The 26,578-nt window shown below is 66.6% G+C and overlaps 5 protein-coding genes across 8 annotated transcripts; 2 read left to right on the top strand and 3 right to left on the bottom strand.

Moving 5' to 3' along the window:
- Nucleotides 1-5,775: 5,775 nt before the first annotated feature.
- LOC309601117 (HLA class II histocompatibility antigen, DR alpha chain-like) lies at nt 5,776-8,312 on the bottom strand. Its single transcript, XM_082334000.1, has 4 exons — nt 8,164-8,312; nt 7,121-7,378; nt 6,565-6,846; nt 5,776-6,459 (listed from the first exon to the last, which is right to left on the bottom strand). The coding sequence occupies exons 1-4, from the start codon at nt 8,234-8,236 to the stop codon at nt 6,305-6,307; spliced, it is 768 nt and encodes a 255-aa protein (XP_082190126.1). The 5' UTR covers nt 8,237-8,312; the 3' UTR covers nt 5,776-6,304.
- Nucleotides 8,313-8,708: 396 nt separating this feature from the next.
- On the top strand, nt 8,709-11,119 carry LOC309601115 (class II histocompatibility antigen, B-L beta chain-like). Its single transcript, XM_082333998.1, has 6 exons — nt 8,709-8,892; nt 9,529-9,798; nt 10,045-10,326; nt 10,438-10,544; nt 10,655-10,678; nt 10,850-11,119. The coding sequence occupies exons 1-6, from the start codon at nt 8,802-8,804 to the stop codon at nt 10,856-10,858; spliced, it is 783 nt and encodes a 260-aa protein (XP_082190124.1). The 5' UTR covers nt 8,709-8,801; the 3' UTR covers nt 10,859-11,119.
- A 560-nt stretch (nt 11,120-11,679) lies between these two features.
- On the bottom strand, nt 11,680-14,087 carry LOC309601118 (HLA class II histocompatibility antigen, DR alpha chain-like). Its single transcript, XM_082334001.1, has 4 exons — nt 13,850-14,087; nt 12,868-13,125; nt 12,302-12,583; nt 11,680-12,197 (listed from the first exon to the last, which is right to left on the bottom strand). The coding sequence occupies exons 1-4, from the start codon at nt 13,920-13,922 to the stop codon at nt 12,043-12,045; spliced, it is 768 nt and encodes a 255-aa protein (XP_082190127.1). The 5' UTR covers nt 13,923-14,087; the 3' UTR covers nt 11,680-12,042.
- Nucleotides 14,088-14,422: 335 nt separating this feature from the next.
- On the top strand, nt 14,423-16,518 carry LOC309601116 (class II histocompatibility antigen, B-L beta chain-like). The gene is made up of 6 exons (XM_082333999.1): nt 14,423-14,587; nt 14,866-15,135; nt 15,383-15,664; nt 15,776-15,882; nt 15,993-16,016; nt 16,100-16,518. The coding sequence occupies exons 1-6, from the start codon at nt 14,497-14,499 to the stop codon at nt 16,106-16,108; spliced, it is 783 nt and encodes a 260-aa protein (XP_082190125.1). The 5' UTR covers nt 14,423-14,496; the 3' UTR covers nt 16,109-16,518.
- Nucleotides 16,519-17,874: 1,356 nt separating this feature from the next.
- BRD2 (bromodomain containing 2) lies at nt 17,875-25,515 on the bottom strand. 4 transcript variants are annotated; one of them, XM_082333991.1, is made up of 12 exons: nt 24,680-25,515; nt 22,926-23,226; nt 21,742-21,879; nt 21,517-21,658; nt 21,189-21,397; nt 20,705-21,076; nt 20,459-20,587; nt 20,118-20,372; nt 19,830-20,038; nt 19,318-19,628; nt 19,117-19,239; nt 17,875-19,036 (listed from the first exon to the last, which is right to left on the bottom strand). In XM_082333991.1, exons 1-12 carry the CDS (start codon nt 24,706-24,708, stop codon nt 18,906-18,908), a joined length of 2,349 nt encoding a protein of 782 aa, XP_082190117.1. In that variant the 5' UTR covers nt 24,709-25,515; the 3' UTR covers nt 17,875-18,905. The 4 variants fall into 4 exon arrangements, with proteins under 4 accessions (XP_082190117.1, XP_082190118.1, XP_082190116.1 ...); XM_082333992.1 differs by having other exon boundaries at nt 19,830-19,999; XM_082333990.1 differs by having other exon boundaries at nt 19,117-19,628.
- Between the last annotated feature and the right edge of the window lie 1,063 nt (nt 25,516-26,578).

Here is a 26,578-nt window from a genome sequence, read left to right as displayed (position 1 = left end):
GGCGGGAAGCAGCGTGAGGGGAGAAAAGGGCAGGAAGAGGCAGCGGTGTGAGGGGAGAAAAGGGCGGGAAGCGACAGCAGCATGAGGCGAGAAAAGGGTGGGAAGCAGCGTGAGGAGAGAAAAGGGCAGGAAGCAGCGGCAGTGTGAGGGGGAGAAAAGGGCGGGAAGCAGCAGCAGTGTGAGGGGAGAAAAGGGCGGGAAGCGGCGTGAGGAGAGAAAAGGGCGGGAAGAGTCGTGAGGAGAGAAAAGGGCGGGAAGCCGCAGCGTTGTGAGGGGAGAAAAGGGCGGGAAGCGGCAGCAGTGTGAGGGGAGAAAAGGGCGGGAAGCAGCAGCAGTGTGAGGAGAGAAAAGGGCGGGAAGCGGCAGCAGTGTGAGGAGAGAAAAGGGCGGGAAGTGGTGTGAGGAGAGAAAAGGGCGGGAAGCGACAGCAGTGTGAGGGGGAGAAAAGGGCGGGTAACGGCAGCGAGTTGAGGAGAGAGAAGGTCGGGATGTCGCAGTGGCGTGAAGGGAGAGAAAAGGGTGGGAAGTGGCACCGTTGTGAGGGGAGAAAAAAGCAGGAAGGGGCACCGGCAAAAGGGAAGAGAAAAAGGCAAGAAGTGGCGTGAGTGGGGAGAAAAGAGCTGGAAGCGGCAGGAGCGTGAGGGGGAGAAAAGGGCAGGAAGGGGCAGCAGCATGAGAGGATAGAAAAGGGCAGGAAGTGGCGTAAGGGGAGAAAACGGTGGGAAGCGGAAACAGCATGAGGGGAGAAAAGGGTGGGAAGCAGCAGTGGCGTGAGGGGAGAGAACAGAGGTGGGGGAGCTGCTGCTGCTCCATCTGTGTGTAGCAGCTAGGCTTCTGTGGTAAAATGACCCCCCAAAACACGCTTTTAGTGTGGAACGACCATTTGCGCAGCTGTGAAACCCACCAGGGCAGGGGCTTGCCACAGTCAAAGTGCTCTTTGTGCAGGCGAGCGCCGGGCATGCAGGGCCTGAGGGCTGGCTGCTGGGTTGGCAGAGCGTGATGGTCGTAGTTGCTGCTGGAGGCTGTGCCATGGCTGCAAGAGAGGACGCGGGGACAAAGACAGGGCTGTTTGGGGCAGGGAAGCGATGCTTCGTCTCATGGATGGAGGAGGCGCAGAGGGCCAGTCAGCACCTCATCATCTTGTAGCGATAGGACAAGGGGGAATGGTTTTATACTCAAAGAAGGTAGATTCGGACTAGATATAAGGAAGAAATTTTTTTATGCTGAGGGTGGTGAAACACTGGAACAGGTTGCCCAGGGAGGTGGTAGATGCCCCATCCCTGGGAATGTTCAAGGTCGGGTTGGATGGGGCTTTGAGCAACCTGCTCTAGTTGAGGATGTCCCTGGCCATGGCAGGGGGGTTGGACTAGATGACCTTTAGAGGTCCCTTTCAAACCTAAACTGCTCTATGATCTTCCCTGAGCTGCCATGTCCCAAATGCGGCTACAGGTGCTTAAATATTGAGCAGGGAAGATGACGCTTGGCCAGGCTGGCATTCAAGCATCGTGAAAAAACACTGACCCAAGGAGACAGCACTGTCCCTCTGGGTGCCACCTGACTGTTCTGCCTCTCTTGTTTCCCACCAGCTGTCTGCCTTTTGGCAGGCAAGAAGCGAGTTGCTGGCTGGCATTGCGTAAGCAGGGAGATATTGAATGCAGCTGCTGTTGGATCTCTCAGCATCTCCGATGCAGGTATTAATGACAAGCTCTTCCACTGCAGCAGGTGTGGTCTCAAGGCATTTGTCTTTCTGCATCGCTCCACGGGCAGCTCAGCGAGGCAAGTGGGGGTCTCCGTGTTGAAGCTTAGGAAGTCCTGGCCCAGGAAAGACCCGACACATGGAAACCATGAGGAGCAAAACCTTGTGTGCAAAGGACAGGCTGGGCCGGAGGGTGGCAGTGTGATGGGGAAGTGGCCTTGGTTCCAGTGAGTCTGGGTGGAAATGAGTTTTCATGGAGTTTTCAAGAGCCACATGTACCGTCGGGCTCCCTTGAAACGAAGGGAGCTCTGCTAGGCACTGTGACAGAGGACAGATGCAAATCGAAGCCACCTGGACCCCGTGACTCCTGCTGTGCTGCCTTGCCTGTGCTCGCCACGCGCCAATTCGCCAGAGACTGCTCCAGCGCTACACTTTGGAGCAGACTCAGGCCTGCCCTTGGGTTGGGGTGGCACCGCCCTGGGCAGGGCCTGGGGAGGGAGAAGGTGCCTGGAGCTGCTCCGTGCCCCTTGCAGTTAGGGCAAAGTGCTGCTGAGTCCAAAGGGCCTGGACCGGTCCTGGTGCATGCCAGGGCTGCTGCGTTGCCACCCCGCCCTGCTTCCCAGTATCACGTTCCTGCCCCCAGCACTGCGGTGTCAGTGGCATGGAGTGGGCTTCGGGAGCAGCCCAGGGCCAGGACCCCTGAAAGGTGCTTCCCCTTTGTGGGTTAAATCCCCTGCTTGCAGCTCTCCTGTGCAGTGGTCTGTGGGGCTGGGAACAGCTCCCACCTCAGCGTGGTGCTTGTCCTGCTCTGCTCCACGGTGCAAACTCAGATCCAGCTCTGGGGCGCAGGGTGGCTCAAGGGTGGGGGGAGACGTGGCTCTTCTCTTGCCCACCCTGCTCTCACATACCAGTCACCCTCCTGCTTCCTGCAGCTGTTCTGACGGTAGTAAAAAGGTGTGTTTGAGTCTTTTGGGGGTGTTTGAGTCTCTCACCTGCTCCAGAGCATTGTCATTGTTATACCATCCCTGGGGGTGCGTGGGGTGTCATTCCAGTGCAGTGCTGCCTGCTGGGAAGCCGCTCTCCGGAGGAATACGCAGAGAGGGCGAGGGCATTATCCTGCTCGCTCGGCTCTGTCACTGTCTGGGCTCGGGTCTTCCCTCACAATTTTTCCCCTAGTAACTGGTGACACGGCAGCCCTGGGGGAGGAGGGAACCTTCTCTTGGAAATCCCCTGACACCATTCACACCCGTTTCCCCCTTCCCATGACAGCCCTGAGGTCTCAAGAAGGCAGAGGGGATCCCTGGCATGGGGCTGGAGGTGGGAAGGGTGACCCAAGCATGGACCACCTTAGCTGTGGGGGGCTGCATGTCTGTGGCACAAGGGATGGGAGCGCCAGCTCCTGGCTGGTAACGGTGTCATGAGGCTCCTGTTCAGACAGCTCCGGCACAGCCGGAGGGGATGGCTGGAGTTGGCGCAGGTCTCGAGGGAGCTGACTCGCCACGGGCCAATGCCCGATGAAAGGGGACACCCCTGTGCGCAAGCCAGTGCTGCGGCCGCTCGGCTTGATGCGCCAGTGATCTCTTCCTGGCCTCAGGCCCCTGACGCCGCGGGGCTTGGTGTCCTCGGGGTGAGGTGAGAGCTGCCCAGCAGCCCAGCAGAGGCTCCGTCTGTGCGTCCTGCTGTCTTGCCCCCACTGGCCCCCCCCTCCTGCACCCACAGAGACAGGGGATTTCCGCCAAAGCCAGTGTCCCCGCCATGGGGCACGCCAGCATTTCGGGGAAAGGGCTTTGCCTGCTCTCTTTGCCCTCCAGTAACCCCAGCCCAACCAGTCAGCAGGCAGCCCTGGGCTGCATCACCAGTCTCCGGCAGACTCCAGGCAGCTGAGGCCCTGGTCTCAGGATGTGGGGCCGGCAGCGTCTGCTGCAGGAACCTGCCTGCTCGGGGCACATGAGCCCTTGGCCCGGCATTGCTGGGTCAGGGAGCCTGGGTTCCTCTGGGAGCTGGGGGGTGGGAGCTGGGGCTCAGCCAGGAGCCGCCCCACCGGCAGCTCCATGCTGGCTAAAGCCCCTGCATGCGTCCAAGCCTGGAGGCAGCAAACGGCAATGGTTTTTGGGACCTGTCTTTTAGGACGTGCACCTACTGGGCTCCGGGGCTGCATGGTCAAGGCGGGAGCCCCTGGACACCTCTGGCCAGCTCTGCGCCCCCGGCGCTGCCTGCAACCTGTGCAGGACTGTATCCGCTTTCCAAACCAAGTCCCTTTTTCCCTCCCCGCTGACATCTCATGTCAGGACTACGAGTGTCCTCCTGAGGTTGAGGGTGCTTGTTGTGCCTTTGCCAGAGGGAAGGACAAGCCTTGTGTCCCCAGCCGCAGCCGACCCCCTCTGTTCTGGCCGTGTCCCCAAGGCGTGCCGGTACTCCCCAGGGCTGAGCTCAGTGCGGGGGTCGCGGGGAGACGTATCCACGGTGGGGTCCGGCCCCAGATCTACCCTGGAGGGACAGCGGCTCCTGTCTGATCACCACCGTGTGATGCCAGGGGTGGGAGCTCAGTTGTTGCTGCTATTTTTTTTTTTTTTTTTTGGCTAGAATCGGTTATCTCCAGGTAGTTTTTATTCAGGCCCTGGAGTGAGAGCTCTGCTTCGCACCAGACCCCATGCTGGACCGACCCGTGGCCGTGCCCCCTCCCAGCGCTTCCCACCAGGGACTTGGAATGATGCTTCTGGTATCCCCACGCGACCCCAGCATGCCACCCATGTGCGAGGTAGCCGTGTTTCACATCCTCTCTGCTGCACGTCATCCGCTTTCTGTTCCAGCCGCATCTTCCCCTTCTGCTCCCAGCAAGAAGGGAAGCAGGCCCCGAGCCACTGTGCTGCCTTGTCTACATCGCCGTTCCCAGGAGGGATTTGCTCCTTGTCTGGGGCTTTCCTCAATGCCTCCTTCTCTACAGCCCCATGGCAACGGCGGTTTTGCCGGTTCGTGTCCCTGTCTCAATCCCTGAGCGTGAAAGTCTCACGCACGTGGGGCTCAGCGCATCCCTGGCCTGTGGGCTCGGACCCCGTTGCGGGCACAACCTGGAGCTCCAGTGCCAAAGGCCTGCCTGCGGAGCACCCTGCTGCCCCTGCCCCACATGAACAAGCCTCATGTGTAGACCCCATGCGCCCAGGCGGTGATGGGGAAAGAAAGGGGAACCAGGACAAGCAGTGCCAGAGACTTCCCGAGCAGGGCTGTGGTGTCGCCAGTTACCAGGCAAAGCTGCTGCTGGGAAAACTGGTCTGGCTGAGGGCAAGATCCAGCTTTGCTCCCCCTCCGGCCCCAGCTAATGGCTCTTAGGGGCAGCTGCAGGTTTCCCCTCCACTGCCCAGGGTACACGCGCATGTGTGTGTGCAGGACAGGGACCAGTGTCTGCAGGAACAGGGCTGTCAGAGGAACCAGTCTCATCACCTGTAGTTCGCCTGCTCCCCCTCTGTGTCGTCCCTTGGCCTCCAGCCTTGCAAGAGGGGTCAGCCACGTGCCCTCGCACCCATGGGGCGAATACCGGTGTCGTGGAGCCCAGCCGCCCCCGGGGGCCTCCCTGGGCACTGGTGGAGCCAGCGAGGACTCCCCTGCCCCAGGGTCCGGGCCCCAGCTGGTGTTGGCGCTGCCCACGCCTGGTTAACCAGGGAGCCACGTGCCCCAGGGCCACTGCTGGCGTCTGTGGCGCAGCAGGATGGGTTGGGTTGTGCCGGAGCCCCTTCCTGGCCTTGCCGTGAGTGTGGCTATGTGCCGATGGACTCTGTGATCCCCCCCAGGAGCCATAAATGGGCACCTCCCCCACAGGACTGTTCTTTAGAGGTGCTACGATCCCACCCACATTGGCTGGGAGAACCCAGGAGTCCCGGGGTCATCCTACCCCTTCCCTCTGTCCACAAGCTGTAGCTAGATCCCTAGAGCCCTGCCCCACACCCACAACCCACCGCCCCATAAATCACCCAGACACCAAGGAGGCCTGTAGAGCTGTAGTCACGCCCTAGCACGGTGCAGAGAATGGACTCACGGTGAGGGTCGCACGGCAGGATCAACCCCAACCCACTTTATTGTGGGGACAAAGCAGCGGAGCAGAAGCAGAGGGTGCAGGGCTGTGTGCCGAGGGGAAGCTGTGGGGCAGGGCACACCTCCCCTCCCTTCGGGGGTCTGTAGGGGAGACCCCGCATCTGGGCTGGGAGGAGGTGCCGCGTCCCCAGCTGGAGATGGCCCTGGGGCCAGGGGCTGTGGGCAGGGCAGCCCCAGCGTGGTGGTGGTGTCAGCTGGGTACTGGGACCAGTGCAGGCCCCCAGGCTCTGCAACAATTTCCCCTGGCAGTGGGTGAGCCGGGGTGGCCCCAGGTGCCACCCCGGCTCGCTCCAGCCATGGGAAGTAGCCCAGCCCACTGTGGGGACTGGACCCTGCTGGGTCTGGCTCTAGAGCCATCTCCAGCATGTCTGCGTGTGGTGTGCATGGGAGAAGGGTGCTGACGAGGTGGGGCAGGGATATGGGGCACCAGGGTGAGCAGCTCCCACCAGGCTGAGGCGAGGGCTGGCTGAGGGTGCAGAGGGTCTGGTTGGGGAGAGGACGGGAGCCTTGGGCTCTGCCCCCTCACAAGAGGCCCCGCTGGTTGCGGGCGCTGTTCATCTTCATGGCCTTGATGATGAGGATGGTGCCCACGATGATGCCGACGATGCCCACGGCCAGGCCCAGGGCGCACACCAGGGTCTCGGTGCTCTCGGAGGCGGGGAGGGGCACCTGGGGCTCTGCGGAGGGGTGAGGGGGGGTGAGGATGGGGCGCTGAGCCCCCTCGCTACCTGCAAGGGGAGAGGACCCAGGCGTCCGGGCCCCGGCCCAGCCCCCATCCTCACCCCAGTGCTTCAGGAGGGCGGTGGGCAGCCCCTCATGCTCCACGCGGCAGTCGTAGTAGTCCCCCCGCGTGGGGATGAAGGGCAGGTAGGAGAACTTGCGGAAGGTGCGGCCCTGCCCTCGGTAGAAGACGGTCTCCAGGACGCCGTCCGTCACCTCCTGCCCGTTCCTCAGCCACGTGATGGAGATCACGGATGGCCAGAACTTGTCCACGTAGCAGGTCAGGACGTTGGGGTCTCCCAGCTCCACAGGGTCCTCGGAGAACACTGTCACCTCGGGTGATGCTGAGGGGAGATGGAGAAGGGGTTAGTGCAGTCAGTTAGTTAGGTCAGCTAGGCTTCACTGCCTGGGGCTGGGCTGGGTTTCCTGCCCCATAGACCTGTGCTCCACAGATAGACCCCGCTCCCCAGCTTGGGGCTGTGCCCGGGTCTCCACGTGCTCCAGAGGAGCAGGGGACTGTGCAACCTGCTGCCGGCTGGGCCTCAGGGTGTGGCAGCGACGGCCCTGGCAGGGTCCCCAGGGGTGAAGGCACTGCCCGTGCCGTGGCCGGGTTGTTACCGATGGTTGCCTGTGAGCGGTTGGACCTTTCAGTATGAATCTCCAAGTTCTGTTTGTCTACAGCCATGTTCTGCAGCGCTTGCTGTGCCTCGAAGGTGGCGAAGTTCCCGAACTCGGGCAGGCGCCAGATCGTCTCTGTCTTCTGCAGGTCCACATGGAAGATCTCGTCCCCATCGAAATCAAACATGAACTGGCCGCCCTCCTGCTGCAGCCTCTCATCCCGCTGGTAGAAGTCAGTCTGGATTATCACGTTGCCCACTGGGAAGGGACAGGCATTAGGGTCAGTGCCCTTCCCACCGCCCCAGAGCTCGCCCCATCTCCCCACGGGCTCCCCCTGGGGACACTGCGAGAGCACAGGGAGGCCCTGATGGGGAGAACAGCCCACCCGGAGCCTCTCCCTTCCCTCGGGGGTCCCACAGGGCTGGGCAGATGCTGACACCCCCCTCCCAGGAAAGGGGGTGCTGGGGCACCCGCTCTGCCCCCAGCCCCCAACTCCAGCACCTCCATGCCATCAGGAGGTTTCCCTTCCTCATCACCTGAGGCCGGGGCCAGTGACAGGCTGTGGGGACCGCAGGGGCCTGTCCCCAGACATGCTGCGGGGGTGGGGGGGTGGCGGTCCCAGGGCCCCAAGGACTTGGGCAGTGGCTGTCCTGCCCCACACAATGACCCCACCTGGGCCAGGCCCTTGGGCACAGCCACTGCGAAGGGACACCCAGGACCAGTGGGTGCTGCAGGGACCTGACCCACGGAGCTGGGGCACTGGGGGGTAGGAGGGCAGGGAGACCTGGGCTGGGGGAGGGCAGGGAATGAGCGTCCTGGCCCCCCCTCCTCCGCAGCCTGCCCTGCCCTCCTGGGGTGCACCTGGGGCCCATCCCCACACAGGGGTTACCTGCAGCTGGAGGGACGGAGCTCCCCATGGAGACCTTGGGACCTTGACCCAACCATACACCTTCCCCACAACCCCACCCCATGGGTCCAGGGCACCCCACGCCCCACCTCTGCCCCCAGACCCACCACCCCACGGCCCCGGCGCCCTCACGCACCTTTCACGGCCCCCGCGCCCCGCAGGGTCAGCACAGCCAGCAGCGCCAGCGGGATGCCCCGTCCTCCGGCCATCGCCTCTCCTGGCACTGGGCAGTGAGAGCGGGATCAGGCGAGGGGCAGGCGTTGCTCTTGGGCTGGGGAGCTGTGTGCTGGGGGCCCCGGGCCCGAGCGACAGGGCCCCCCCCAGACGCTCAGCCAATAGGAGGGAGCCCTGACGCTGCCTCAGCTGTTCCCAGGCAGAGGAGCAGCACAGAGCACCCTGCAGAGCAGATAGATGGATGGACGCTCAGACAGGGTCCCGCAGGGGTGCACTGGTGAACTTGGGCCGCGCACACCCCTGGAGAGGGCTCTGGGGAGGGTGGAGGTGGGGGCCACTGAGGCCGGGGAGCCCCAGTGCTGGCTGAGGCCAGCAGCCTCCTCCCTGGGGGCACTGCTCCAGCGCAGGACAAGTGTCAGAGGGAGCCCTGCGGGGCCCAGCTCTGCCTGGTGACGGGTGATGCTGCCCAGCCTCGCTCCTCACTGGTCCTCGCTGGGACTCCCAGTCCCAGCACTGGGCAGGGCCGGGGTATACCCCAACTGGCAGAGTCCGGCTCGCTCGGGGGTCCCAGCACCTTTCCAGCCTCTGCTGTGGGCAGCGATGGAGACTGGTCGTGTCCTGGGGGCTGGGGCCGTGCTGGTGGCACTGGTGGTGCTGGGAGCCGATGTGGTTCGTGGTGAGGAGACCTCAGGTGAGCTCAGACCCACGGCGTGGGGAGGGTGTTGGTGGGGATGGGTGCCACATGTGCCCTGGGAGGTGTAGCTGTTGGTGGGGGAATGGTGAGGAGAGGACCCCCCGCCCCTGGGACCCCCCGCAGGTGTGTGAGGGCTGCCCCCACCCAGTCCCTTGTCCTGTTCTCTGTCCTCCGCAGGGCCTGGGAGCTGTGGGCTCCAGGTGAGACCCAGTTCCCCAACAGCTGGGGGAGATGCTCCCCCCTCCCTTGCTGAACCCCGGCAACAGCCTCTTGCCCTGTTCTGCCCTGGCTCCCTCCTGCCCCCTCCCTTCCCTTGGGCTGCGTCCCTGCATCCACCCCTTCTCGTGTCCCCTCCTGCCCCCCGCCCTCTGGGTGACAGTCTCCCTCCCCCCAGGTCCCCCCAGGTCCCCTCCGGCTCTTCCCAGTCCCCAGGCTGGGACTGGAGTCCTCGCAGGGTCAGGATCACACCGCCAGTCCTATTGCAGCTGCGCGGCTGTGGGGGAGGCTGGGAGGAGAGGGGCGAGGGGAGGGGGCTCCACGGTGCCTCCCTGCCCTCCCCTGCTCTGCCCGGGGTGCTGAGAGCAGCTGGGGAGGGGGAGCCGGCCACCCTGACCGGCCTCCCTGCACAAACAGCGTTTTTCCAGGAGCTGGGTGTGTCTGAGTGTCAGTTCCTCAACGGCACCGAGCGGGTGAGGTTTGTGGAGAGGTACATCTACAACCGGCAGCAGTTCGTGCACTTCGACAGCGATGTGGGGCTCTATGTGGCCGACACCCCCCTGGGCGAGCCTACTGCCAAGTACTGGAACAGCCAGCCGGACATACTGGAGCGGAAACGGGCTGCCGTGGACAGGTTCTGCCGACACAACTACGGGGTGGTGACCCCTTTCACCGTGGAGAGGAGAGGTGAGTGCGTGGCAGAACATTTCCCTGGGGGACGGGCAGGAGCCAAGCCCCCGCGCTCGCAGGAGGGGAGAGCGCGTCCCTGCCGTACGTGGGCAGGGCCCTGGGCCGCCCCTGCGCCCTTCCCTGAGCTCCTTGCACCCTCCCTGGGCACCTCCTGCGTGGGCACCGCGGGGACAGCCCTGGGCCAGGCTGGGTGGCCCCTGCGCTCTCCCAGCCCCTTCCCAGCTCTCCCTCGCTCTCCCCCAGTTCAGCCCAAGGTGAAGGTCTCCCCCATGCAGTCGAGCTCCCTGCCCCAGACGGACAGGCTGGTTTGCTACGTGACGGGATTTTACCCCGCGGAGATTGAGGTGAAGTGGTTCAAGAACGGGCAGGAGGAGACGGAGCGCGTGGTGTCCACGGACGTGATCCAGAACGGAGACTGGACCTACCAGGTGCTGGTGATGCTGGAAACCACCCCGCAGCGCGGGGACACCTACACGTGCCAGGTGGAGCACGTCAGCCTGCAGCACCCCGTCAGCCAGGACTGGGGTAAGGCCCTGCCCTGCCCGGCAGCCCGGGGTGGGGGCCCAAGGCCCTGAGCCAGGTGGGGAGGGGGACGGGGGCCCCCCCAGCCCTCAGCCCCTGCTCTCGTCCCCGCAGAGCTGCAGCCGGACGCCGCCAGGAGCAAGATGCTGACGGGGGTGGGGGGCTTCGTGCTGGGGCTCATCTTCCTGGCGCTGGGGCTCTTCCTCTACGTGCGCAAGAAGGTGAGCGGTCGGGACGCTGGGTGGGGGGTCCCCGGGGTCTGGGGTGACTCCTGCGCATGGGGCGGGGGCCGCCCCTGCTGCGACGCTGACCTTGTCTCTCTGCGTTCCAGGGCGCCTCGCTCCCCAGGCTGCAGGTAACGGCCCTCTCCCCCCACCCTGCTGCACCCTCCCTGTGCCGGCTGGTCCCCACCTGCTCCCGGGGGCAGCGCGTCCATATGGAGCGTGTCCCCCGATAGCACCGGGGCAGAGCCCTGGGGACACACCGTCCCCCATGCCGGTGGTCACCCCCTCTTCTCTCCCCACAGGGCTCCTGAACAAACTCCTGCCCCTGCGCATCTGCTCCGCCCCTCTCCGTCCTCTGGCCCCCAGCGTCGCCTCCGCCTCGCACTGCCCCGTCCCGGAGCCCCATGCCCCCGCACTGATCTCCGGGGTCACCCCCTCCCTCCCATCCCAGCTCAGCTTCGCTGTCGCTGCTCTGCAGCCCCGGGGTCCCCAGGGCCTTGCGATGGTGGCCCTCGGCTGCTCCGGCTCTGCCTAATAAAGTGTCGCGGTAACCTCTGGTCCTGGTTGTTTGGGGGCCATGGGCCAGGGGTGGGTCACTCCCTTCCCCGTGGCCGTGAGTCCGTGACAGGGCTCTGCGTCCTCAGTGGGGACCAGAAGTGCTTGGTGGCCTGGGGCTGCCGATTGTGGGGGGACAGTGTGAGGGGGGACCAACACCCCATCCCGTGGCGGGGGCACGGGGTGGGCGGCATCCCGCCGCCTCCGGGATGGATCAGGGATGGGGTGAGGGGTCATGGGTCCCCTCGCCTGCTCCGATCAGTGGCTCCGTGTCCCCCTCCTGGTGCCTGACCCCGCTGCGGTGGGCGAGGGCAGGGAGCGGGGCCCTGGGGTGGGGCACCGCGTCCAGCCCCAGCCGTGATCGCCTCTCCCGTCCCTCCTGCCGTGCCCCCTCATGGAACGCTGCCCTGCGCTCCAACTCGGCACCCACCACACCCCCGCAAGGACCCAGGCGTCCTGCCCCCCTCCCCGCTGCTGCTCCTCCCTCCCCCAAAGCCCTGACAGCCCCACGAGCCCCCCAAGTCGCCCTGGTCCCCACCACACACTCTCGCCAGGGCGAGAACGGTGCAGGTGAACCGGTGGCAAACAGATTCGGTGGTGCCAAGCTGTCCCCAATCACCTTTACTGCTGCTCGGAAGCACCCCGGAGCCTGGGAAGCCAGAGCCCCAGTCAGTGGGGTGCCCATGGGGCAAGGCAAGGGGGCACCGGTGGGGTGGAGCGGGGCTGGGGGGGCTCGGGGCAGGGATGTGCGGTGCAGGGCTGGGACGCGGGGCATGGGGTGGGGTGCAGGGCTCGTGGTTGGGCCACGGAGCTGGTCGGCACGCGGGGCGCAGGGCTTGGCCGCGGGGACGGAGCTGGCGGGTGGGGTACGCAGCTGGGACGTGACGGCGAGGGCAGGCGGGGGGCGCAGGGCTGTGAGGGCACCCTGGGCTCTGCCCCCTCACAAGAGGCCCCGCTGGTTGCGGGCGCTGTTCATCTTCATGGCCTTGATGATGAGGATGGTGCCCACGATGATGCCGACGATGCCCACGGCCAGGCCCAGGGCGCACACCAGGGTCTCGGTGCTCTCGGAGGCGGGGAGGGGCACCTGGGGCTCTGCGGAGGGGTGAGGGGGGTGAGGATGGGGCGCTGAGCCCCCTCGCTACCTGCAAGGGGAGAGGACCCAGGCGTCCGGGCCCCGGCCCAGCCCCCGTCCTCACCCCAGTGCTTCAGGAGGGCGGTGGGCAGCCCCCAGTGCTCCACGCGGCAGTCGTAGTAGTCCCCCCGCGTGGGGATGAAGGGCAGGTAGGAGAACTTGCGGAAGCTGTTGTCGTCCCGTGGGTAGAAGATGGTCTCAAGGACGCCGTCCGTCACCTCCTGCCCGTTCCTCAGCCACGTGATGGAGATCACGGATGGCCAGAACTTGTCCACGTAGCAGGTCAGGACGTTGGGGTCCCCCAGCTCCACTCGGTGTTTGGGGAACACCGTCACCTCGGGTGGCGCTGGGGACAACGGGGAGGAGGGAGGAGTTAGTGCTGCCCTAGAGCCTGGGCTCAGCCAAGCCCCACGGTGCCCAGGGCTGGTTAGAAAAGGGCCTGTTGTGCCTCACTGCCCACCCGGGGAGACCCCGCACCCCAGCTTGGGTCTGTGCCCGGGTCTCCACGTGCTCCAGAGGAGCAGGGCGCTGTGCACCCCGCTGCCGGCTGGGCCTCGGGGTGTGGCAGCGACGGCCCTGGCAGGGTCCCCAGGGGTGAAGGCGCTGGCCGTGCCGTGCCCGGGTTGTTACCGAAAGGGCTCTGGGAGACGTTGGATTGCTTCGCCAGGAAGTTCAGCCACCGCTTGCCCACGATACTGTTCTGCAGCGCTCCCTGTGCCTCGAAGGTGGCGAAGTTCCCGAACTCGGGCAGGCGCCAGATCGTCTCCTGCTTCTGCAGGTCCACGTGGAAGATCTCGTCCCCATCGAAATCAAACATGAACTGGCCGCCCTCCTGCTGCAACGGCTCAACCTGCTGCTGGAACTCAGCTTGGTGGATCGTGTGCCCCACTGCCAGGAGATGGGCATTAGGAACAGCAGCTCCCACATGAGGCTGCCCCACCATGTTCTCATCTCCCTCCAGGGCTCCCACCAGGGACACCATAAGGGCTCAGGGAGGCATCGATGGGGACAAGAGCCCACGCTGAGCCCCTCCCCACCACCGCAGGCTCATGGGTTCAGGAGACAGGGAGCCCCTGCGGAAGGGAGCCCCTGGCCCCCCATCTTTGCCCCATCTCCAGCAGTGTCCTCTCCGGGGTGGTTTGTCATCCTGAGGCTGGGGCCAGTGACGGTCTAGCCCGGCTGTGGGACACTGGTGTGCTCCCAGACATGCTGTGGGGTGGGGTGGAAGGTCCCAGGGCCCCGGGTCACCAGCGCTCCTGCCCCACACCTCAACATCCCCTTTGGCCAGGCCATCGGAGCTCTTGCAAAGTGATGCTCCTGATCACTGGGTGCTGCAGGGATGTCACCCACAGAGCCAGGGCACTGGGTGGGTGGCAGGGGGGCAGGGACACCTGGAGGGGGGAGTCCCCCCTTCCTACAGCCTGCTCTCCTGGAGTGAGCCTGGGGCCCCTCCCCACACAGGGGTTACCCGCAGCCAGGGAGGGACGGAGCTCCCCATGCACTGGGCAGTACCTGATCCTGCCCTGGTACCGGACGCCGTGGGTCCAGGGCGCCCCACACCCCACCTCTGCCCCCAGACCCACCACCCCACGGTCCCGGCGCCCTCACGCACCTTTCACGGCCCCCGCGCCCCGCAGGGTCAGCACAGCCAGCAGCGCCAGCAGGATGCCCCGTCCTCCGGCCATCGCCTCTCCTGGCACTGGGCAGCGAGAGCGGGATCAGGCGAGGGGCAGGCGTTGCTCTTGGGCTGGGGAGCTGTGTGCTGGGGGCCCCGGGCTCAGGGAAACGGGCCCCCCCAGATGCTCAGCCAATAGGAGGGAGCCCTGACGCTGCCTCAGCTGTTCCCAGGCAGAGGAGCAGCACAGAGCACCCTGCAGAGCAGACAGACGGATGGACGCTCAGCCAGGGCCCCACTACCAGGACACGGCTTGTGGGGCCCCACATCAGGGTTCTGCTCGGGGCCCAGCTCCCCCCAGTCTCCCTGAGCCCTGGGGTCGCTCTCCCGTCCCCACGGGCATGGGCCAGCTCCTGCTGCCTGCCCCGGGGTGCCGCGGAGCAAGGCTGCAGCCAGGGGACAAGTGTCAGAGGGAGCCCTGCGGGGCCCAGCTCTGCCTGGTGACGGGTGATGCTGCCCAGCCCCACCACTCACTGGTCCTTGCTGGGACTCCCAGTCCCAGCACTGGGCAGGACACACCAAACTGGCAGAGTCCGGCTGGCTCGGGGGTCCCAGCACCTTTCCAGCCTCTGCTGTGGGCAGTGATGGAGACTGGTCGTGTCCTGGGGGCTGGGGCCGTGCTGGTGGCACTGGTGGTGCTGGGAGCCGACGTGGTTCGTGGTGAGGAGACCCCAGGTGAGCTCAGACCCACGGCGTGGGGAGGTGCTGGGAGGGGGATTAGGCCCTACACAGAGCCTGGGGTGGAGCTCGGTATCGGGGGAGGCAACGGACAATGAGTAGGATAGGGAGACGAGTGGAAAAGGCGGGGTGGGATGGTGTTGAGGGGGGGTCCCATGTCATCCTCCCCACCTCCCCCAGCTCTTGGGCACTGGAGTAGTTCCCTGGGGCACTGGGGGTGGATGGGGCAGGGAAGCCGCAGTGGAGCCCTGACCTTCCCCTGTCTGCACGAGCAGGGTACGTACAGTTCCAGTTGAAGGCCGACTGTTACTTCACCAACGGCACCGAGCGGGTGAGGCTTGTGGCCAGGTACATCCACAACCGGGAGCAGTTCGTGCACTTCGACAGCGATGTGGGGCTCTTTGTGGCCGACACCCCCCTGGGCGAGCCTACTGCCAAGTACTTCAACAGCCAGCCGGACATACTGGAGCAGAACCGGGCTGAGGTGGACAGGGTCTGCCGACACAACTACGGGTTGGCGACCCCTTTCGCCGTGGAGAGGAGAGGTGAGTGCGTGGCAGAACATTTCCCTGGGGGACGGGCAGGAGCCAAGCCCCCGCGCTCGCAGGAGGGGAGAGCGCGTCCCTGCCGTACGTGGGCAGGGCCCTGGGCCGCCCCTGCGCCCTTCCCTGACCTCCTTGCACCCTCCCTGGCCCACGTCCTGCGCGGGCACCGCGGGGACAGCCCTGGGCCAGGCTGGGTGGCCCCTGCGCTCTCCCAGCCCCTTCCCAGCTCTCCCTCGCTCTCCCCCAGTTCAGCCCGCGGTGGAAATCCACCCCGTGCAGTCGAGCTCCCTGCCCCAGACGGACAGGCTGGTTTGCGCCGTGATGGATTTCTACCCCGCGGAGATTGAGGTGAAGTGGTTCAAGAACGGGCAGGAGGAGACGGAGCGCGTGGTGTCCACGGACGTGATCCAGAACGGAGACTGGACCTACCAGGTGCTGGTGATGCTGGAAACCACCCCGCAGCGCGGGGACACCTACACGTGCCAGGTGGAGCACGTCAGCCTGCAGCACCCCGTCAGCCAGGACTGGGGTAAGGCCCTGCCCTGCCCGGCAGCCCGGGGTGGGGGCCCAAGGCCCTGAGCCAGGTGGGGAGGGGGACGGGGGCCCCCCCAGCCCTCAGCCCCTGCTCTCGTCCCCGCAGAGCTGCAGCCGGACGCCGCCAGGAGCAAGATGCTGACGGGGGTGGGGGGCTTCGTGCTGGGGCTCATCTTCCTGGCGCTGGGGCTCTTCCTCTACGTGCGCAAGAAGGTGAGCGGTCGGGACGCTGGGTGGGGGGTCCCCGGGGTCTGGGGTGACTCCTGCGCGTGGGGCGGGGGCCGCCCCTGCTGCGACGCTGACCTTGTCTCTCTGCGTTCCAGGGCGCCTCGCTCCCCAGGCTGCAGGTAACGGCCCTCTCCCCCCGCCCCCGGCTGGAGCAGCCCCCAGCCCACCGCCCCGCTGATTGCTCCCCTTTTCCCCCCCTCAGGGCTCCTGAAATAACTCCAGCCCTCGAGCATCAGCTCCGACGCCGTCCGTCCTCTGTCCCCCAGCATCGGTCGCAGCCCCCCGATCCCTGCCAACCCCGCTGCGGGCTCCCCGCCCCACGTCCTACCCGCTGCCGCCAACCCTGCCTGCGGTCCTCGCCGGAGCAAGGGGAGTTCCCCTGCCTAATAAACACGCGTCGAGAGCCGGGCCCGGGGCGTTCGTGCTTGGGGATCCCTCCGGGGTCTCCGCTGGGGGAGCAGGGGGTTCGGCACCCCGACCGGGGCAGGGAGGTGGCCGCAGCCTCCTCCTGCCGCTGTGGGGGTGGGGAAGGGGGGGTCCCGTCGCCCAGGCCACCGAGGGAGGTGGCGGAGGCGCTCACGGAGCCGCTCTCCATCGTCTATCAGCATCCTGGGGGAGCGGGGAGGTCCCGGTTGACCGGAGGTTGGCGAACGCGACGCCCACCTCGGAGGAGGAGGATGAGGGGAACCGCGGGCCCGTCAGCCTGACCGCGGTGCCGGGGAAGGCTACGGAGATGAGCGCACCCTCAGCCACCCCATTGCTGCCCCTCCCCTGCACCCCCCAATCCCTGCAACCCCCTCCCCCCCCAGCTCCGCAGTCCCCCAACACATCCTGGGTCCAAACAGAAGGATTTATTTCCAGCTCTGTGTCCCGTGGCCAGCCCTGCCGGTTACCAGCCCGGCTGGCACCCGCTGGCCCCCATGGTCACCATCACGCAGCAGGGACATGGCAGCGTGCCTGGCCTGGCCCCCGCGCTCCCCCGTCACAGCACTCACGGTCCCTTGTCACAGCTTTCGGTGTCCCCGTCCCTGCTCCTGGTGTCCCCATCCCATCTCCTGCTGTCCCTCTTGCAGCTTCCAGTGTCCCCATCCCTGCTCTTGGTGCCGCCATCCTGGCTCCTGGTGTCCCCTTCCCTTGGTGTCCCCATCCCCAGCTCCTGCTGTCCCTCACCCTCCTTCCCAGTTGGCGGCTGGTCACCAGTGGTGTTCCCCAGGGCTCAGTACTGGGGCCAGTTCTGTTCAATGTCTTTATCGATGATCTGGAGGAGGGGATGGAGGGCACCCTCAGTCAGTTTGCAGGGGACACCCAGTCGGGAGGGAGCGTTGATCTGCTGGGGGGCAGGAGGCTCTGCAGAGGGCCCTGGCCAGGCCGGGTCGATGGGCCCAGGCCCTGGGGTGAGGGGCAGCAAGGCTCAGTGCCGGGTCCTGCCCTGGGGGCACAGCAACCCCAGGCACCGCTGCAGGCGTGGGGAGGAGCGGCTGGGAGCTGCCCGGCGGGAAAGGACCTGGGGGTGCTGGTCGACAGCCGCTGGACATGAGCCAGCAGTGTGCCCAGGTGGCCAAGAGGGCCAGTGGCATCCTGGCTTGTATCAGGACTGGTGTGGCCAGCAGGAGCAGGGAGGTGATGGTGCCCCTGCGCTGGGCACTGGTGAGGCCGCCCCTCGAATGCTGTGCTCAGCGCTGGGCCCCGCACCCCAAGGCGGCCATGGAGGGGCTGGAGCGTGGCCAGAGCAGGGCAGCGAGGCTGGGGCAGGGGCTGGAGCACAAGGCTGGGGAGGAGCGGCTGGGGGAGCTGGGGGGGCTCAGCCTGGAGAAGAGGAGGCTGAGGGGAGCCCTCAGCGCTCTCTGCAACGGCCTGAAAGGAGGCTGGAGCCGGGGGGGTCGGTCTCTGCTCCCCAGGAACAAGCGATGGGACGAGAGGGAACGGCCTCGAGCTGCGCGGGGGCAGGAGGCTTGAGGGGAGAGCGGCCGGCTCAACTCGAATAATATTTTCTTTATTTACATGTTAAAGAATCAAAAGGTTCAAAACATACAATTAAGATGAAAACACAGCTCTGAGGGTCTAAGAGTGGGGGTGGCTGGGGGGGGGGGGGAGGGGGAAAAAAAATAAAACCCCAAAAAAACCAACAAAGTAGAAAAAAATTATACAGTCAACGTAAAAAAACAGGCGGCCCCTCCCTCCCCCCCTTCCCCGCGCGGGAACATGCTGCCCTGACCGGTGCCGGGGGGGTACGTCCGCGGCGCGTCCCGGGGCCCCCGCCGGCACGAGGCGGCGCCAATAAATTAAAAAAAGAAAAGGAAAAAAAAAAAAAAAAATCCTCCAGAGGTGAAGGGGGGGGAGGGCGGCGGCTCCCCTCCCCCCCCCGGGGTGGGGGAGGGGGGGAAGGGCCGGCCGAGTGCCCCCACCGCAAACCCCAAACTCGGGACGCTCAACCCCCCCCCCCTCCCCGGGCGCTTTTTTTTTTTTTATCATCTTTTTAAAAGTTTTTTTTAAATTTTTTTTTTTGTTTTAAATTTTTTTCCCCCTCTTTTTTTTTTGTTTGTTTTTATTTTTATTTTTTTTCTTAAAAACCCCAAACTTTTCCCCTTTGGAAAAAATCCCACAAGTCCAAAAAAAAAAAAAAAAAACCTTAAAATAATAACAATAAAACCTGCGGGGGGGGTGGGGGTGGGTGCGTGAGGGCCCCCCCCTCCCCCTCCCCACCGACTCCCGCCCCGGCGATGCCTCCGGCCTGTAAACACTGGGGTTCCCCCCACCCCGTCCTGCGCCCCGAGAGTCCGTGGGGCCGCCGTGGGGTGGGTGGGGGGCTCCCCCGCAGCCCCCCACGCCCCGGAGGTGGGGGGGGGGGGGGTTGGGTTCTGCTTGCCCCGCCCCTCCCCCCCCCCTCCCCTCAGTCCGGTTCACCTGGGTCCGGTCCCGCAGAGCCTCTTCCGAACCTGCCCGCCGTCGCCCTTCAACCCGGCCGCGCCGCCGGCGGCCGCCGTGGGCTTTCCGACCCCCCTTTTTTTCTACCCCGAATCCGAATCGCTGGTGTCCGAAGATGAGGAACTGGAACTGGAACTGCTGGAATCCGAACTGGAACTGGAGGCGCTGAGTCGGGATACGGCAACTTGTTGAGCCGATTCCGGTTTCTCGTTGGCTGGAAGGTAAGAAAAAGGGGTAAGCAGGTTCAGCCGCGGCGGAAAGACGGCGCGGTCGCCGCGGCGCCCCGGCACTCACCCTTCTTTGGGGGCTTCTTGGTGGAGTTGAGTTGGCCGCTGACGTCCTGCAGCCGCTTCTCCAGCTCCCGCTTCTTCTCCAGCGCCAGCTCCTCTTTCGTCTTCCCCACCGGCTTCTTCATGGCTACGGGGGAGACGGCGGAGGCTCGGTCGCGGCTCGGTTCCGCCGAAACCCACCCGCCGCGACCCCGCGGGCGCTTACTTTCGCTGTAGGGCTTACGGGGCTTCTTCCGCAGGCAGGAGAGGACGTAACGCTCCAGCTCCCGCAGCGTCGAGGGTTTGAGGGTCTCGAAATCGATCTCGATCTCCTCGGGGTTGGAGTCGCGCAGGGAAGGCTCCCGCGACTGGATGATGTGCACCACCCGGCCCAGCTTCTCGCCCGGCAGCTTGTTGATGTCCAAACTGAGCTGGCGTTTCTCGTCGTACGTCATGGGTTTGCTTTCCTCTTCCTCTTCCGAATCGTAAAGCGCCGGCGGCGGCGGCAACGCCGCTTTCGCCGCCTTCTTCGAGTTCCTGCCGGGAGAGACGGCGCAGCGGCTGCTGTAAAAATCCCGCCCCCCCCGCGGCCCGAAATGCCCTCGCCGCGGTCGGCGGCGCTCAGACGAGGTTTGGCTTGTTCCGATCGGTTCCTCGCCACGGTCGCTCTGTCGGGGAAAGAGTCATCACGGCCGCCGCGCCCGCGCCACCCCAACGCCGCGCACCCGCACTACTCACTTGGAGCTGCCGCCGCCGCCGCCGGTCCCGCCGCCGCCACCGGCTTTCTTGGCTTTACGGAGCTGGGCCTGGCGCGCCCGGGCCTCCTCGTCGCCTCCTCGGCCTTTGTGCTTCTCCGATTTCTTCTTTTTCTTCTTTTCCCGCTTCTTTTTGGGTTTGGAAACGGGGCCCTGTGAGAGGGCAGCCAGCTGCTCGTGCACGGCCCGCAGCTGTGGGGGGAGACAGGGGGGTGAGGCGGGGGTGGGGAGCGGGCCCGAGAGGCGGCACGGACCCTTCTCCGGCCCTCACCTGCTCCTGCAGCTCGGCCAGGCGGTTGGCGCGTTCCTCCTCCGAATCGGAGCTCTCCTCGCTCTCCGACGAGCTCTCGCTGCTGCTTTCGTCCTCGTCGTCGTCTTCGTCGTCCTCGTCGTCCTCATCCTCGTCGCTGGAGGATTCCTCGGAGGAGGATTTGGAAAGGGCGCCGGCGAGCGGGGCCGACACCGAGGGCGGGCTGGCGTCCTGCGGTTCATCCGGCATCTTGGCGTAGCTGAACTCGAAGACGTCCTGCGAGGGGAGCGAGGTCAGCGCGGCGGGCGGGCGGGCGGAGGAAGAGGAGGGGGAAAACGCCACCCGGCAACCCCGCCGCTCACCTGCAGCTTGCGGGCCATGGCCACCACGTCGTGGTCGGGCGGGTTGTACTTGTAGCAGTTGGAGAACATTAACCGGACGTCGGCGGCAAATTCTTGCGCGTCGTGGTAGTCCCGGTTCTCCATCTTTCGCTGCGGGGAGAAGAAATGGTGAGCGGGGGGCTCCCGGGCCCTCAACTGGGGGGACATAAAGCCACAGAGCCCCCCCCCCCAAATAAAGCTCCTCCACCCCCTTTTCCCCAGCCCCACCTTGATGGTGCTGAGGTCCATGGGGTGCTTGATGATCTCGTGGTAGTCGTGCAGCCCCAGGGCCGAGGCGTCGACGGGTTTGTAGAAGGGCCAGGCGTAGGCCGCGTGCTTCTTGGAGAGCAGCTCCTTGAGGATCCCGTTGCAGTACTTGAGCTGCTCCGATAGTTTGCCCTTTTTGGATGTCTGGTGCTGCTGCGAATCCGGTAAATCCTTCTTGGGGGGTTTGATGGGGCGGCCGCTCTCCCGTCGCGCGGGGATCTTGGCGGCCTTGGCCTCCAGCAGCGTGGCGGAGGGCGAGGATTCCCCGCTGGTGGCGATGATGGCCGTGGTGGTGGGGGTGGTGGTGTCGGCTTTCCGTTTCACGCCCTTCTTCTGCCAAAAAGAAAAAAAGGGAAAAGAACCACGCGTGAGGTTACGGGGTTAAAGCCGACCCCGCGCTCCGGCCCCACGGAGCCTGCCCCACGGCCAGGGCTCGCCCTCCTACCTTGGCCACGGGCTGGGTGGGAGCGGGCGCAGCCAGGACGGCCGGGGCGGTGGAGTGCAGCGACTTGAGGAGCGGAGCGGAGATCACGGACGGGTGGGGAATGTTGACTATGGTGGTGGGGATGTCGGGGCTCGGGGTGTAGACGGCGGTGTGGGACACGGAGGAGACAGCCGGCACTTGCTGAGCAGCCGTGAGTCCCGCCAGGAGCGCTGGGCCGAGACAAGAAGCACCCCGCCGCCGCCGTTAGCGCCGCCGCGCCGCCGGGTGCCAGGCCTCGGGGAGCCCACCTAACCCGCCGGCCGTCCCACCCCGCCTGGCGTGACCGTACCTGCTGCCCGGGACGCTCCCTTCTTATGGCTGTTCTTGGCCACCGGTACCACGATCTCCTGCTCTTCTGGTGGCATCTGGGCCACCTTCTGCAGGAAGATCTTCTCCAGGGTTTGGGCCATCAGCACAATGTCATCGGTGGGCTGCGGGGAGAACCAGGGGCGGCGTCAAGAGTCCGCCGGGAAGGTGCCACGGGACTTGCCGGCGGCGCCGGCGCGGTTCTCACCTTGTTGTAGATGTAGCAGTTGGTGAACATGGTGTTGAAGTCCTGCATGCACTCCGCAGCCCCCCAGTAATAGTTGTTCTCCAAGCGTCGCTTGATTGTCCCCATGTCCATGGGCTGCTTGATGATCTTGTGGTAGTCCTGCCGACAAAGGACACGGCAACGGCGGTCAGGGGCGCACCGGCGACCGCGCCGCGTTCCCCGCGCCCAGCTTCCCCGGTCCCGCCGGCACCCGGCAAAGCGCCGGCTCGCCCGTGTCGGTGCCGGGACCGGCGCAAAGCTCGCCTTGGCGGCCCCCGCGCGCGCAGGGGCCGGCCTCCCGCTCACACACCAGCTCTCACTCGTCACCCAAGCGCAGGCAGGGGGTGCATCGGGGTTCAAGAAACGCCTCCGGACCTGGTCCCCACCCGAGAGTGCCACCGTCCCCTTCGCCCACCGAGGGGGCGAGAGGGTCCCTAGGTGCCTGGGGGGAGCCTACGCTACGGGGGACGGCCGGACCCCGGCGTCTGGAGGGCGCGCGCGTCCCGCGCCAGAGGTGGGACGGGGCTCGGGGAAGCTAACGCTAAATTTAAGAGCAAAACCTACGTGGAAATTACCTCCGGGCTTTAACTCCTTGGGCGCCACAGGTGCACGAGGGGGGCTGGCGTTTAATATTGGGGTCACAGGATGTCTTCTACAAATTCATGGATGGGAATCTGCAAAACGCATTCAGGGCACAAGAGATTAGGTGGGGAAGCGTCCGGGTTACCTCTAGAGCGGCTGCGTCACCTCATCCATACCTTTGTAGGGGACATGGGGATAAGGAAGGGGGCGGCAGCTGCTCTGAGGACGTCCCCAGGACCAGCCCGGACGCCTAGGAGGGGCTGACGGGGGGGGGCAGCGGTAGGGGTTACGCCCCCGGGAGAGGGCGAGGACAGCACAGCCCAGGCACCTGCAGCTGCATCTCTGTGGCGGAGCCCCCGGGAGGGGGAACGGCGCCGGCCCTGGCACTCTCAGGCTGGGGCGGGAGGGACACGCACCACGTCCGGGGTCGGGCAGCGCAGAATTTAGCGTTTACGTCTGCCTAACACCCCCTGCCTGCGCGCGCCGGCGTCGGGGGCCAAGGGGGGGGGGGGGACACACAGACACACTCGCGCACGCCCCGGGCGCCGTAACTTCTCCCGCACCCGCCCGTTAAGGCTCGTTACCGGCAGGCCCAGCTTGACGGCGTCGACGGGTTGGCGAAAGGGCCAAGCAAACTGGTGCTTCCACAGAGCTTTCATCACCACTTTGTGCAGATACTGCAGCTGGTTGGTGACCCGACCCGGCTTCTTGGGGTTGGAAACCTCCGGCGGAGGTGGGTTCACCTGGGGGGATTGCAGGGCCGGCACCGACGCCATGGTGGGGCTCTCGAAGCCCTCGTAGAGGAGCGAGGGTTTGCGGATCCGCTTGCCGGGGGTCGATTCCGTCGCCAGGCCCATGAGCCCGGCATTGCCCTCCCCCAGAATCCTGAAAGGGGAGCAGAGACAGGGTTAGGGGGGCAGCTCCGCGCCCGGGTGCCGCACCACCGCCTTGGCCAAAAAAAAAATAAAAAAAATAACCGGGTTTGGGCCGCGGCGTTCCCAGGAGAAACCCCCGGAAGGAGCTGACCGCTCCCGAAGCCGCAATTAAGGGCGGAAACGTCGTCGCGCATGGCTACGGCACGGCGGAGGGAGATGATCCAATTCCCCGGGACGCGCGCGAGCTCCCATCGCGCGTCTCCCCGGAGGGGGGATTTGGCCGTGAACTCCGGTTGCACCCGTTCGTTGCTGCCAGACGGGCGCCCGGTTCCCCGCCGGTGCCGGGAGAGCCGTTCGCGCCGGCGCAGCCGGAGCCGAGAGGCTGGCGCGGGTCCAGGCTCGCCCTTGAACAAAGAGCCGGCCCGCGGGGCCGCGCGCGGAGGTGACGGCGCCGGTGCGGTGACGGTACCGCTGCGCCGACCGAGGCGACGGTGACACTGCTCGGCGTCGCCCGCTCGCCGAGGCCACGGCCCGCAACTCCGGCGGGATCTGGGGACGCGGTGAAGCCCCGTGGCGCGGCTGGACCGTTACGTCAATGCCAGGGCCAAGATCGCAGGCGGCTTGACGCCGTCCTGGTCGCAGGGACGCGAAACCATCCACGGGGACGGGCCGGGGCTCCGGGGACCCACGGTCCCAGGGATGCGGCGCGGCCGTGACCACGTCACGCTCGCAACCAACTCTCGCGCCAATTTAAGGCCAAAAAATCAGCGTTTTATGGCAACGACCGGCATTTTATGGCGCCGACCACCAGCTGAGGAGCAGCACAAGAGCACGGGAATATCCACAGAAAAGGAAAATTTTGTCGGCGAGGCAAACCGAAAACCACCACGGCGGCACCGGGGACCCCCGGGACAGCGACGCGAAGGCGCGGGAGGTTTCTGGAGCGCAAAACCGGTCCCTGCTCCTTCACCAGGGCAGCTGCTGGCCAAAGCCCTGAGCCTCTCGCACCCCTAAAGCGGGGAGGGGTTGCCCTGAGCTGACCCAGGGGTGACTGTCACCCACGGGCCTGTCACCCGCGGCCTCCCGTGGCTGTCACCCAGCACCCGCCGGCTTCGCCCCGGGTGTCGGCGCTTGGCACGGCCGGGACCTTCTCCCCGGGGCTCCCCAGCTGCCAAGGGCACGGCTCAAGTGCCAAGGACGGCGCTGGGAAAGGAGGAGGGGGTGACCCACGGTGACAGGGTCACGGGGGAGGGGAGTGGGCAGGCGAGACCCCAACCCCACCAAGCGTGGGCGGGAAGGGGCAGCTCCCACCGTCCGTCCGTCTGTCCCCAAGTCACCGGAGAGGGGACAGCGAGGGCAGAGCCCGGCCCCGGGTAACACCAGGCTCCCCCCGCGCCCATCACGTTCGTGTCACCGCCACAACCCACGCGTGACACCAACCCCCCCACGGTACCGGTACCTACTTGCTCTGGGGATTCACATTCTGCAACATGCCGGCGGCTGCGTGCCCGGCCCTCGGTCCCGGCCGTCCTTCTTCACCTTCTCCTCCTCCTCCTCCTCCTCCACCCGCCGCCGCCGTCTCCTCCGACGACCCCCCCACTTTGCCCGGCGAACGGTTCGGCGGTACCGGCCCGGCGGGGCCCCCCCCCGTCAACGCATCACCGGATAACGGGGAGGGGGGACGAGCCAGGGACCCCCTCCCCTTCCCCGGGCAGGGCGCGGCCGGGCGGGGCGGGCCTCAAACGGCGACGGCGGCGGCGGCTCCTCCGGCCGGGCGCGGCGGCGAAGGGCGGCGAGGCGGGACCATCCACCGGCCTTCACATGAGCGGGCGCGGAGAAAATGGCGGCGGGGGGGGGGGGGATGTGGGGAGAGAGGGAGGGGGGGGGTCCCCTCTTCGGAGCCCCCTCCGGGTCCCAAATCCTGCGCGATCCGGTCAATACAGGCCTCGTCGCGTCGTTAAGAGCCGGTTAAGTCCGCCGAGACCGGGGATCAGGTGGGCCGCGGCGGTCCGGGAGGCGGATGACAGCGGATTGCAACCGGGGAATCACCGAGCGGGCTCCATCTTGGCTCCCTGAGGGGAGGAGGGCCGGAGCGGGGCGGGGGGGGGGGGGGAGAGGAGGGCCCCCTCGCCGCTGGCCGCAGGCAGGGGTCGCTACGGAGACCGGGGAGGGTCCGGCGAAGCCCTCCGGGAGCGCGGAGGCGGGGGCTGGGCCGCCCGGCGGAGGATGGATCCGGTTTGGGGCCGCCCCCAGCGCGCAGCGGGCCCGACCCGCTCCGTCCTTCGTCCCAGCGAAATGGCGCCTCTCGGCCTGCCCCCGGCCGCCCTTATATAGACACCAGCCCGCCCCTCATTGGCCGGCGGCGCCGCTGACATCACCCACCCGCCCCGCCCCGCCCCGCCGCGGCCTCATTGGGCGGAGGCACGGCGGGCTCTCCTCTCCCATTGGCCGCGCGGCGCGCCAATCACCCTCCCCTCTCCCCTCCCCTCCCTCCCTCCCGCCCTGACAGACCCGGCGCTTTCGGCTCCCATTGGCCGGCGCTGCCATTCGTTGCGAGGTGATTGGCCGGCGGGTCACGTGAGGGGCGGGCCCGGCGGGCGGAACCGGCCGTTGGCGGTCGTCGTCGCGCGGGGATGGGGGAAGAGGGGGAAGACGGGGCCGGCGGCCGCCATCTTGTGCCAGCGGCGGGCGCCGGCGGCCGGACAATGAACCCGGGCGGCCCCGCCGCCTCCCCGCCACCCCCGGTAACGCCGGGCACCGGGGGGATCCCCCCCACCCGCCCTCACCCCCCTCGCCGGGGTCCCGCGAGCCTCAGGGCCCGGGGATACCGGAGGCGCCGCGCCTCGCCTTAACACCCCCCCCCCCCCCCCGCCACGCAGCGGGCTGCCCCCGCGCCCACCGGGCCCCCCGGACACCGGGACGCGCCGGGTTCCCCCCATCCCGACACGGGGGATACGCCAACCCCCACGGACACGCCGCCGCCGGGGCCCCATCCGCGGCTGGAGCCCACCCCATTGCGGAGGGGGAAGGGGGGGGCGGCCCCGGGATCCCCACGCCGATCGTGGCGGGGGGGGGGGGTTCACCCCCACGGGAAGCCCCGACCCCCTTCGCCCCCCACCCACGGGGGGGGGGGGTCCCGGTGGGTCCCCGGTTCCCCGCCACGGGCTCGCAGGACACGGGTGGGTGCCTGGATCCCTTCCCCCCCCCCCCCCTCCGTGACACAGCACTTGGGGCCCTGCCCGCACGCCGCCCCCGCGCGAACACCCAAACATGGCGCTTTTCGCCCCAAACCGCCGCCCCGCACAAAGCCGCCCCGCCCCCCCCGCCCGTCACCGCCGTCCTCGCCGCCGATTGGCCGCCGC

Source organism: Platalea leucorodia, assembly GCF_965183815.1.
Source record: "Platalea leucorodia genome assembly, chromosome: 28".
Classification (NCBI taxonomy): Eukaryota; Metazoa; Chordata; class Aves; order Pelecaniformes; family Threskiornithidae; genus Platalea; species Platalea leucorodia.
Note: the sequence above shows the minus strand (reverse complement) of the source record. Positions and strands in the feature narration are given on the sequence as shown.